Below are 13,557 nucleotides of genomic sequence, written 5' to 3'. Positions count from 1 at the left end.
GCAATTTTTACTTGAATTTTTAAATTATTGTACTTCTTCTCTCTGCCTGCAATCCAGGAGATACAGGAGATATGGGTTTGATTCCTGGGTCAGGAAGATCCCCTGGAGAAGGGCATAGCAACCCACTCCTATATTCTCGCCTAGAGAATCTCATGGACAAAGGAGCCTAGTGGGCCGCAGTCTGTGGGGCCACAAAGAATAGGACAAGACTGAAGTACTGGACATGCGTTTATTCTCTGTACTTTAACTGAATTTTTTAGTCATTTACATTTTTACATATTTTATTTGTCTGATAATTATGAAATGGGAAAAATCTTCGCTATTTTCCACTCAGATAAGAAATGCTGCTATGAAACCTGCAAATTTATACCAGAGATAGGCAATGAAGAACTTCTGGAGTTTGTTTGCTTTCTTCCTCTCTGCTCCAAAAACACACAATTTCAGAAACTTTTTTTGTTGGTTTTACCACACAAAGGCATAGTTCTCTTTAAAAATGGCATTGGACCCATTGGAAATTCTCTTAAACTACCAGTGCTAAGTATAACATGTTTTATATTTAACAGTAACAAGAGTTATTCTGTTCTTAGTGAGATTCTACATTACAAAATAAAGAGAATAGTTTCACTTAAATAAGGTAACTGATTCCATTAATTTCTTTCTGATAATTAATATATGTATATATTGCTTTAGGTGTATTTAGAAACTACTTTTATCTTATTCTTAACAGTACCTGTAAAATTTAGGTACTGTAGCAAAATTTTACAAGCTAGAATTTTACTCAAATCCTATCTTCTAATGGAAACCTGCCTGTGAATTCTTTTGGCAGTCTATTTTGCCATTTATCCATCTGTAAAATTTTTTGATCTTTTACAATGGACTGGACACTATTTTAGGTGCTGAAAATATAAGGCAAGCAAAACCAAAAAGGGCTCTGGCTCTACAGAACATGTGTTCAGTACAATGACCTAAGGCAAAGTGCAAAATACAATGCAAAGGACTTGGGAAGTTCTAAAAATCAAGAGCTCAGTGCAATAGAGAGAAGAAGTAAAATAGCAATAATAATACTGTAATCTATTGTTTTGCTCAAAAAGTGAGCCTCTGCTTCAAATTTTATTACAATTAAAGTACAAAAATGCCACTACAAAGACAACACTTGGGATCAAGGTGGAAATGTATATGAAACTGCTCAAGCTAATGGAATGGAAATAATCATATTTTAAGATTTCTAGTGTGTGATATTTCATTTTTTAAAAACAATTTAAATGTGTACATTATGTGCATACTCCCAAAGTATCTGCAGAGAGAATAGACTAGTATACAGTACAGACTCCTATCTTACTATGCTCACTGTAGCTGAATCTTTATTCCTTGGGCTTTGTGAATGAAACTAAATGTTTACTCCTTGGGCTGTGTGAAAAAGTGTCCTAAGCATTTCTTTCTCACAAATTTAAGTTAGGTAGAATATTGTTACTCATGCTTATAGCTAATTTTCTGGTAATTTTTTTAACAGTTTTTATACACATCCTTGCTAGAGTGTAGCTTAATTGTAGAGGTTTTAATCATTTGATTTTTCTTTCCTGTTCAATTGGCTTCGTTTTATGTTGTTTATTTGTTTTGTTTTATCTTGTTTTGTTTGCATGGAGATTTAAGAGTAAACAGTTTATATATGAAAAAAGACACAAGAAGCATCCTAAAGGGCTCAACTCTCATAAATATTTACATATGTGCATGTGTGCTAAGTCATTTCAGTTGTGTCCAACTTTTTGCAACCCTAAGGCTCCTCTGTCCATGGGATTCTCCAGGCAAGAATACTGGAGTGGGTTGCCATGCTCTCCTCCAAGGGATATTCCCAACCCAGGGATTGAACCCACATCTCCTGGGTGTCCTGCATTGGCAAGCAGATTCTTTACCACTGAGCCACAGGGAAAGCTCAATAGACTTATATTATATAAATATATGGGCTTCCCAGGTGGTGCTGAGCTTCCGAGGCAGCTCAAACTGTAAAGAATCTGCCTGCAGTGTGGGAGACCTGGGTCAGGAAGATACCCTAGAGAAGGAAAGACAACCCACTCCAGTATTCTTGCCTGGAGAATCCCATGGGCAGAGGAACCTGGCGGGCTACAGTCGATGAGGTCCCGAAGAGTCAGACACGGCTGAGCGACTTCATATAATATATACTGCAGGTGGCGCTAGTGGTAAAGAATCTGCCTGCCAGTGCAGGAGACACAGGAGATGCAGGTTCAGTCCTGGGCCGGGAAGATCCCCTGGAGAAGGAAATTACAACCGACTCCAGTATTCTTGCCTGGAGAATCCCATGGACAGAGGAGCCCGTCCATGGTGAGACAATCCATGGGGTTGCCAAGAGTCAGACAGGACACAGCAACTATGCAGACATGCATATCCATTTAGTCCTATAAGGAATTTGCTCATGCAGTCATGGAGACTGAAAAGTCCCAAGATCTGCAGGGTGAGTAAGCAAGCTAGAGACTCAAGAAAACTGAAAGCATGGTTCCAGTCCTTAGGCCAGTAGGCTTGAGACCCAGGAAGAGCTAGTGATTCGGTTCAAGTCTGAAAGCAGGAAGAACTATTATCAGTTCAAAGCCAGTCAGGCAGAAGGAGTTTCCTCTTACTCAGCTTTTCTGTTCTATTTGGTCTACTGATCCAAATATGAAATCTCATCCAAACACCTTCATCAAAATATCCAAAATAATGTTTCACCAAATACATGGGTCCAGTCAAATTGACACATAAAATTAACCATCATACGTGACTTTAATTAGCATCCTTTGTCTTCTCAAGCTTACAAATAATTCCATAGCATTCAGAGGAAAGAGAGAGAGAGTTGACACAATAACAACCCACAGACAACTATTTACTGCATACCTACTGTTTGTTCATAGACTGCCTTCTATGTTTTGGTCATCTGGCTGTGAATCTAATCCATGCAATCAGACCTAATCCATTTAGGTATATGCAGCAGGAGGTCAAGATGAGATGAGAATTTTCCTGGGAATTTAGGTAATATTAAAGGGGGAAAGGTGAGCACACAGATTGAACAAGCAGGAGTAAAGATAGGGATAGATATGACACGTTAGGATAGAGAATTCAGTTTACTTGGAGCGGAGTATGCCCACAGATCAGTGATGGGAAATAAGGTTAGACAGGTAGGGACGCAGTAGTCCATTTATGAGAAATTTGAAACTTACATAGTGCATCTGTATAGTGATCTACAATTTTAAAACTGCTTTGAGATATTTATCGTTTTTTAATCCTTAAAACCACTTTTAACAACTTTGTAAGGTATATATTGTCATTATTCATTTTTATAGTGGAGAAGGCTTATTATTATATAGACATTGGAGCACTCATCTGATTCCTACATCCGTGGTCTTTTCCCACTGAAGTGCCAGTCAAGGACCATTTATGATTCTTGAGCAAGGAGTGTTACTATAAAAACAGTGTTTTAGAAGGTGTGATCTTAGTTTATGAGATGCATTGAAGAGTGGCACCTGGGAAGTCAGGAGGCAGCAATAATGCTTTGTGTTTATCCAGGCATTAAGTGTTACCACAGAATAAAGAAATGTAGGAATATTGATATGGGTGCAGTCATTTTTAAAGGAAGAAATGAAAAATTCATATGTGTGATCTATTAACATGTATGTAGTTAGATATACAGTAAAGACATAGAGATAAGAGAAATAGATCCCCACTTAAAAATTTTAGAGAGATATATTTTATCTAAGTTTAAATTCACGTTAGTTTTAAAGCTGTGCAAATGTTCAATGTCATTTTTGTCTTACATCATCTTGTGATACCCCTCACATTTAAGGGGAAAAAACTCTCACAAGAAGTTCATTCTCATAAATTTAAAATCATCTCATGGAACACCTAACAGATTCAAACAACTTGAAAAAAAGATAATTGTTGAAAGTACTTCTATGTTTAAGCTACTTTTTTTTTCAGGTCTTTCTTTTCTCATGATAATGACCTTCATTATAATACTGCTAAATATATCTCACAAACACTTTTGGACAATGCTCATATATAGTTTTTTTTTTTCTTTTATTGGATACACAGAAAATTGAAAAATAGGCCCTCAGCGAGAGAGGATAGAGAGAGAGAGGAGGCTATTCTTAGAATTTAAAAATCAGAACAAAATGAATCATTAAATTTCCACTTATTTTTAAGATACACATTGAAAACAAATAAAATAAATGTAGTTCTTGTAGACTCAGAGCAAATCCAGTCATTTAAAAGACTCTGTCATCATATTTAAAGTAACAGTCAAAGAAAAATTGGCTTTTATAGGTAGAGTTTATGCTGACCAATTCTCTGTTTTGTTTGGTTTTGGACACTTACTCATTTAGAATTTAGATAAGAAATAAAATATTTTTTAATATTTTTTAAAGATTTTTTAATATGGATCACTTTAAAAGTCCTTATTGAATGTGTTACAATATTGCTTCTATTTTATATTTTGGGGGGGTTTTGACTATAAGTCGTGTGGGACCTTAGCTCCCTGACCAGGAATCAAACCCATACTGCCTGCATTGGAAGGCAAAGTCTTAATTACTGGACTGCCAGGGAAGTCCCAAAACACTTGTTCTTTATCTTACATAAAGATTCAAAGAATGGAAAAGAAAACACAAATAAATATGACATAGTTTCTACTATTTAAGAGTTTAGAAAAAGATTTATGAGTGCCAGAAAAATTTAGCAATTGTTGTTTTAGTCAAACTCACTACATATGAGGAAGAAATAAGTCCAAATTGAGTTTATCTAAATCAGTGGTACAGTTACTGGGGTCAATGAGAGTAGTCACGATGGGTATCAGGTATAAGAGGGAATGTACATGATAAAGCTTCATCTAGATCTGTCCTGCAGGAGGGAGCATATCTGCAATGCAGTGAGGAAGGACAAACAAGCTGGGTGAGTGTGAGAAACAGCTTGACTATTGGGAAGTGTGCGGCCAAGGGCCTTGCATGTTAATAAAGATTCTCTAACTCAGTGGAGGGGAAATTTTTTTAAAGCAGCATGGAAATATATCATGAGACTTCTATAGACTCAAGATACTTCAAAATGAAACTGGCCAAAATGCCAAACCTTACATACTTTCCACCAGAATACAGAAATGGAGATTCTCTCTAAAAGTATGATGTTTTGATTTCTTGTAAAAAGAGAAAGCAAGGGAAAAAGGAAAGAACATTTTGTTAGGCTGAATTAAGTACTTTCTTACAAAAATAAAGTTCAAGATTAATAGTAATTAGAAGGGAAGGCAGGCTGAGGGAGAGCAAAATGGCTTAAGGGATCAAGTGTATGGTGACGAATAGAAACTAAACTTTGTGACGAATGAAAACTAAACCATTGCTGGTGAGCACGCTGTAATGTATACAGAAGTCGGAATATAATCTGAAATTTATATAATGTTATCAGCAATGTTGCCTCAATTTTTTAAACCATCAGCAAAAAAAATGTAGTTCTGCCTCAGACTTTTTGTTTCCTATTGGCAGAAAAAATAATCAATACAATTCAAACAAACCTTAATATAAACTTTATTTTCTTCCTCATTACCTTATGCATAGTTGAGCTACCTATGGATCATTTATTCCACCTACAGAATTGCAGAAAAATTTTTTAAACCTTTTCCAAACATTTTACATAAATAATAACCTATTTGTGCTTCATATTTGATTGGCTTCATGTAAGTTTATTTTTCTTTAAAAAAAATCACATATCAAAATGTGAGAAACATTCCTTCCTCCATCTCAAGCTATGTTTAAAATTGCTCAGGTGGTGCTATCATCAGCATTTTACCTATTCTTTGTGCATATACGATAATCATCATTTGTGTTTCTTACAAGTCTTGTAATTTTTACTAAAATACTGATTTCCTGCTGAGATACTTCCAGTGCATACACACCATATTTTTGTATTCTTTCATCCATCTGCTAGTTGTGAACATCAAACTATAACTCATATCTAAATAATCAGAATCAATGTTAGTAGACGGTCAGAACTCAGTAACTGAAGACTAAAGAAACAAATGACTGGATGAATGACAAATGAATGGATGTTAAATACAGCCATGTGGAAGAAGGGATATATTGATTATATCTGTAATTGATCTGGAAAAAAAAAAAGATAAAATAAATATCCTGGCAAGATAAAACTTGTATTTCAGCATTAAACTAAAATTACAAGTAGAGAGTAGAAATAATTGTAAAATTGTATCTTGCATAAGTAATACATACAATTATTCTCTGTGTAAAAGCTTTATGATATTGTATATAAGATTAAGGTCACTTTGAATATAATACCATGGATGATACATATAATACTGATTTGTGGATATGTGGAGTTCTTTTCCCCAAGTGAACTTTGAACAGATGGTTTGTAATAGAAATGAGGGACAAAACCAAGGCAGACTATCTACATAGCAATAATAGAAATAGTTAAGAGCTCCTAAATTCCAGTCACTTTTTAAAATACTTGTGTGCACGTTAACACACTTAAGCCTTACAAAGACCTGAGGTAGTTACTAGATTCTTCCCATTGTGCAGATGAGTAAACTGAGGCATTTAGAGGTTAAGTGACTTCTCCACAGAAAATGTACAGAGAAAGGGGAGACTATGATTGAGTACTGATCACACAACTGTCATTGACATGCAGCAGGCATCTGTGTTGGTACAAAACAGGCTCCCACCCAAGTTAACTCACATTTCTCATGTGTCTGTGGAATACTCTAGCAAATTCTAGGATTTATATTCTGTTTAGCAATTGGTTGTTCTTCTCATATATGGGGAATCTGCTTCCGTTCTCAAGCGTGTTTCTTTTTGATGAATAATTGAATCAGATTCACAAGTGGGGACTCAGATATCCCAAGGTCTTCTGGGCATCAATATTAATATATTCTTGTTCAACATAGATGATACCAACTAAGCATCATGCCCATAAGCTACACATGAGGCATTTTTAGTGTGCCTGAATTGTCCTACCCTTGTGTTAGCTTTCACATTAAATTCTATTTATCTCTCAAATTCTTGCTAGGCTGCCATCTCCTCAGTGAAGTCTTGCTTCCCTGTATTTCTTCTGTCTCTTACATGCTGTTAGTATGGCACTGTTATTCTAGATTTTGAATTTTTTTTACATGCTATTCTCACACTAGGCAGTAAGACCCTTGAGATTATGCTGTTAGGGTTGCCCAGGTCTGATGGTGGATGCATTGCAAATGCCTGTGAAATAAAATTGAAATCTGACTACTATATCAGCATCGTTGCAGTCTGATTTACACGACTACCTTTGCAGCTCAGTTTTTAGCTAGGACATGAATTAACTCCTATCTGTGGTGAACAATTTGTTTCATAATTTCACCAAATAGTCCACAAAGCTATATTCTTCCCATATGCTTTATTCTTTCTATTTTCTTGATATTCTTAGTAGTATTTTTGCATGTGGAGGGAGCTTTTTATATGTCTATTAAATTTAAGAAGAATTCTACCAATTCAAAGTCCCCACATGTATTGATAGTGGCAAATTTAACACACTGCCCATTTTTACAAAAATGTATTGTCCTTAGAATTAGAAAAAACAATGTCTAATTCTACCAAAATGCGCTTACTAGCAATTGTTATTCCCACTCAAAAATGAATTCACTTTTCAAATAAATTTTCCTGACTGTAAGTTCTGTAAAAAGCAACTCCTATTTCTAGCAGGAAAGCCAATTAAGAAACCCTGCCATCACTATAAATACCTAGACACAGCAGGTGAAATATAACAAAACTTATTTTAAATGCCTAAGTAAGTTTTCAACGAAGAGGCGAATTGGTCAGTACCAGAAATAAACTGGAAACTGAAAACAAATGGTAAGCATGTGAATGGAACCTGAAACTGTCCTGTGATGTGTTTTTCCTCCCAGAACTTTAGGGACTCAAGCTGTACATCCCCCGAGAGACGGGGAAGAAGGGGTGTGCTCTCCAGTCTATGCAAGACAGAGAATTGGAACTGAGAGAACAGAGTTGGGACCCTCACATTTGGTGGATGATTCAATTTTTTAAACTGCCCAATGTCACGGGCAGAAAATAAGAGAGCTTATCCTGTCTCTTCCTCTGCTCTATGTGGAAAAAAATATATATTGGGGAATATATAAATGTATACAGATATATTCCCAAATAAAGTGAAATTCTAGTCTTATGGCTACAGTGGGTTTGAGGGTAAAATTAACTTGTACTATTAATGCATCATAGTGTCCCGAAGGCAGTGATTACCACCAGGCGACCCGGTGCAGCTAACGCAAAGCTGTTCCTTAAAGCTAGGCCACATGTATAATCTCACAAGAAAGGGAGGACAAAAGTGCAAGAATAAACTGACAATTAAGAACTAACAACACATATGGAAATCACAGAAAAAAATAGCCATGAAAGAGACTGATCAGACACAACAGGGAAATTAGAGAGACTCAAGAACTTGAGCTGCAGAGAGATAATCTAAACAGGAGTATAAAAATATGACATATCAGTTTTTAAAACTTTTATAAATGCCCAGAGGAATAAACATGGTTGTGTTGACAGGTAACACAAGTAATGAACAGACAGTGAGTGTGGAGGTCTACAGGAAGTAGAGATCAGACAGTCAAGATGAGAAAAACAGACCCATTTAAGGGAAACAGTTTGAAGGAGAAGAATTTAGTAAAAATAACCTAATTTTGGTGCATATTACAAAACCATGAGGAGTAAGGTTAACCACATAGAGTGAGTCCATTTCAGGGCTTCTCAGGTGGCCCAGTGGTAAAGAATCTGCCGGCCAATGCAGGAGCCACAGCAGATGCAGATTCCATCCTAGGGTTGGGAGGATTCCCCTGGAGGAGGAATTAGCAATCCATTCCAGTATTCTTGCCTGGAAAATTCCACGGACAGAGGAACATGGTGGGCTACAGTCCATGGGGTCGCAAAGTGTCTAACACAACTGAACGGACATAGCACGCATGCAAGCCAAGCTGAAGTAGACAGTGTGGGTAGTTTCCAACATCCACCCCCTCACTTCCCCAACAAGAGGCAGTATAATTGGGGAATGAAACTCAGCTTTGGATGGGTCTGCTTTATCCTCCCTGCCCAAACCATGTGTGACCTAGAATGTAGTACTTTAATAGTGAAGGACAGGGAAGCCTGGTGTGCTGCAGTCTATGGGATCTCAAAGAGTCAGACACAACAACGACAACTTTAACTGTAGAACTCTGCCTGCAAACAGCCCCTTGACACTCCATGCCTCTAGTAAATTCTATTCCCTTGCCTACTTCTCCCCCACGTTGTTTTCTGAAATTTTAGTGTCGAACAAGATAAAAACAAAACAAAACACACCAAAAAAATGAAGCACTTTTAAATATCCCTGCTGCCTTCAAAGCAGTACCTACGTAGTAGCCTAACAGATATTTAGAATTCAGGTTGGGGTAACGAAGGAGAAAGTACAAGTAGTACAAATACAAGTACTTGTGAGTACAAGTGATGAGTTGATAAATGTCCATAGCCGGCTGGGGGGTTAAGGGCTGATGTGTAGACTTTGGTGATTTCTATGATATAAGTCTTCCCACCATGACTGACTGCAAGCTTCCCTTTAACAACCAGCTTCAAAATGTCTCGTTATTTAGCACTTGATTATCTCAAACCCCTACAAGTTGGCTCCAGCACACTGCTGTCCGCCGACATTCAGAAGACAGTATTGTACCATCTCAGATACACCCTCCCATGAGAGTTGTCCGTTGTATTTTCCTAACAGGTTGTATCAACCCATGGATAGTAAATATTCTTCTCAGATTCTATAAGTAGTGTTACTGCCATCTTAGGTGTTGGATGGTAATATGGACTTTGTCTTTGTCTTTAGATAAATAGAAAATTTATACTAATGGAAAATTGGGAAACAATAAACCAGAGTCTATTTTAAATTGGACTCCCAAGCTATAAAATATTATAATATTTCTACATTTGTTGATCATTTACTCAGCAAAATGTATTAAACACTTTCTAGGCACCAACCAACCAAACAATTAAACCAACCAAACAATTCCAACCAAACAATTCCATCTCCCCTGCTCCCAGAAATGTTCTCTAATTTGGTTTTTAAATATTCCATTTCTTTCTTCTATGTAAACAGGATAACAAGGCAATATCTGTACACAATAATCATATTTTTAAAGTATAAATTCTGGAAGGAAAGAAACATACTTAAATGTTTAAAATATGACAGATCATGGTAAAACATCTGCAAGCATAACTTTTTTTTAAAGAAGCCACCTGAATTTTGGCAAGTCACAAGATCAATAATCCACCTTTGATAGTAATTAAAATAATTGATTATAGTACTTTTTGTGATAGAAAAAATCTGAAATGTCCATTAATTGGAAAATAAATTTGTGATAAATACATACAATGAAATGTTACATAGCAGAGAGGATGAATAAATCCAACCTATACAAATCCATATGGGTGAACCTTACAAATTTAATACTGAAAAAAACTGCTGGCTTATACATATAATATGAGGCTTTTTAAATAAAAACTTTAAAACCTTTGTATATCTGTATTATACATAGACATATATATATATAGTCTGCCATTCATGGTGGTAAAACAGAATTCTCATGAAAGTATTTCAGTAACCTCAGAAGTTGAAAGAAACTTGATGGTATTAAAAAGAGATTCATAATTAGCTTTATCTATATCAGAATGTTTTATTTCTAAGTTGGTGATTTGTGTACAGATTTTTGTTTACTTTTTGTCCTTTTGGAATGTATGAAAATTTCCATAATATATTTTAATAATTAAAAATGTAAAATCCATTGACTAAACATTTATAGCTTCACAATATTTTGTGATTTAAGTATTTAGTCAACAGAGTGTTATCCTGTGCATAAAAATCCTCATTAGTCTTTCCCACTTTCAAGTTTGGAAATTAATTTCTTCAATATTTAATTAACAATATGTCACTAATGTTATTAAGGATATTCTACTCAATTTCAAATCATAACTTGCAGAGTAATACATTTATAAAATATCAGAATTAATAACTAGGAATGAGAGATTAGTGTCATCTTACCTAGAATAAATATAATGATGACACAAATTCAATCTCTCTTTGTTATTCATCATCCACATTTCATGCCAGGAAGATCTAGTAGATTTTTCATGATCAAGATTTGTGATGTCATGTGAATGTATATGCTAGTACATGTGTGCACAGAAATATGTGTTCCTATGTATGTGTATCCAGAGAACAGTGTCTGTGATAAAATTTTTAATTATGGAAATTGATCCAAGGAATAGAACACAAATTGTAATCAAACAGGAATATTTAGTTTTTCTGAAACTAGAACATTGATTAAAGAGACTCAAAGAGATTAATTCTCTGACCTAGAAACCCCAGCTTTGCCAAATTCAGTATTGAAATTATATATTGGATATAAACACTGTTGAGAAAACTGAATAGGCTACAGAGAATATTTCTTCTCCTTCCATTGAATTTTAAGGTCAGATTCAGGGAAAAATTGCCTTGCAATGGGTTAGGTTTGGGAAAACAAAAGTCCAGTTAACCATAGATTTTCAAAATTCTATCCCCAGTGGTCTAGTGGTTAGAATTCTGCACTGTAGAAATTCTAGGCCTCCTTTGATCTCTGACCAGTTTTGTGACCTTACTTCTCTGATGTTATTTTTCTATTTCATTTTTCTCTCACTTGTGTAAATTATCTGATGTTCTCTGTGTACATAATCCATACTGATTACATTTATGTTATAAAATATTTAGTAGAATTTCTTTCCCCAAGACAACCCATGACTTACATGTGCCTCAGAATTTTCCCCTGAGATACAAGAAAGTTTCCTAGCACTACAAAAAATGAAACAAGATATTTCTCTGGTTCATCCTTGGTAGGAAAATATTAGATTACTTGGCACCTAAAAGAACAAATAATGTACATGTAGATGTATTTTCCCCAAAATGAGGAGAAATAGGATGATTTACTAGTGCTTGAACTTTTCTAGTAAGCAAGGGCCATGCAATTTTTTTTTTTTTTTGTATAACTAATTTAGCTTTATCAAATTCTAGCACAAATTTATTTTTAAAAAATAAAATATTTATCACCCTATATGGAATACTTTTATGCCCCAAATTACAATTTAAGTAGGATTTATTTACTTTCAAATGGATTTGTCTAACGTTTTAAATATTTAATTTTTAAAAATTAGATCTTAATTCAAATTTTAAGGTAAACATTTATTGTATAAGGTGGTATTCAGCTTTATTTGAATTAAAATGTTATATTAATTGACATCTTGCATACATAAAAATGAACTTATGATGATTCTTTTTATTCTGTTTTGTTTCATTTTTAAGTAAGTGTTGAGTTGCAGGTGTGACCAAATCAGAACCTCGATAATAATCCTCGTAGATGAATAAATATTCTGAAATGTACAACTGTAGTTTGATAAAGTAGTGAAGATGAGCTCATGGTGGAAATAAAATGTAATGATAATGAGACAAAGGGGTTCCCTAGTGTCTCAGTGGTAAAGAATCCACCTGCCAATGCAGGAGATGCAGGTTCAATCCCCGGGTCAGAAAGATCCCCTCTAGAAGGAAATGGCTACCCACCGCAGTATTCTCACTTGGAGAATCCCATGGACAGAGGAACCTGGTGGGCTATATACTCCATGGGGTCACAAAGAGTCAGATATAACTGAGGAACAACAACAATACCATCAAAAGAAATTTAATCTGTACCTTCATAAGAAATGTTGGTTTTTTTAGGATGAAAGTAAAATTAATTGCCAAATATCATTATTTGTTTGAAGTAATCAACTCCTTTGCCAAAAATAGTCCAAGAGGGAAAATTTCCCTTTCTTTCCTTACCACCACCAGCAAATTTCCCCAAAACTTAAAGGACAAGTTATCTTACACTTACAAATGCTCACCTGGCTTCTTGAGTCTTCTGACGCCAAGTATAGAACTTCTGTCAGGTGACTGCCAGGTTCCCATGCTCACATCTGCCCCCCGGACTTCAACAGGTTGTGGGTCATTGGGATGTCCTGCCGTCACCACTGGTGCTTCATCTGCCAAAACCGCCGGTGTCTCCGCTCTCCCAGGGGTCAGCTGGCCCAGCACCACCTTCATGCACCAGCCACCAGAGGAACTGCAGCAGCCCATGTGCCCGGGCCCAACTTCATAGAATTACCAACAGCTGTTTCCTCCCATCACGTCTAGATCCAGGTAAAGTATTCCGCCCTGAGACCTGAAACAGGGCTCTGCCAGCACCTGATAACACAGTTTAGAAGTGTGCAGGTTTAATGCCGCATGGACTAACTTCGGTTAAATAGAGTCAAGAAAATGGGAAAAGCTAGCAGATAAATTCCTGTACTTTCCTTGTCTTTCAGACTGTTCTGAGTTAACAAAGATTCCTTAAGACCTTCCTCGAAGACTTCTGAACTGATTGTGAGAGATATGTTGTTTTTCCTTCTGAAGCTGTGGTTGCAGGGTCATGGACCACCTTCCTTCCTGGACTCACCTCTTTGACCCACA

The 13,557-nt window shown here is 35.9% G+C and overlaps 1 protein-coding gene across 2 annotated transcripts in view; it reads right to left on the bottom strand.

The window, feature by feature from the left end:
- EMB (embigin) overlaps positions 1–13,213 on the bottom strand; it is a 122,617-nt gene extending 109,404 nt beyond the window's left edge. For both annotated transcript variants that reach the window (XM_043488930.1, XM_043488931.1), the window contains exon 1: positions 12,954–13,213. In XM_043488930.1, coding sequence (XP_043344865.1) covers positions 12,954–13,185 — 232 coding nt within the window. In that variant the 5' untranslated portion in view covers positions 13,186–13,213. The remainder of the gene's footprint in view (positions 1–12,953) is intronic.
- Positions 13,214–13,557: the final 344 nt, after the last annotated feature.

Source organism: Cervus canadensis, chromosome 16 (assembly GCF_019320065.1).
Source record: "Cervus canadensis isolate Bull #8, Minnesota chromosome 16, ASM1932006v1, whole genome shotgun sequence".
Classification (NCBI taxonomy): domain Eukaryota; kingdom Metazoa; phylum Chordata; class Mammalia; order Artiodactyla; family Cervidae; genus Cervus; species Cervus canadensis.
This window is presented reverse-complemented; position numbering and strand designations above follow the sequence as displayed.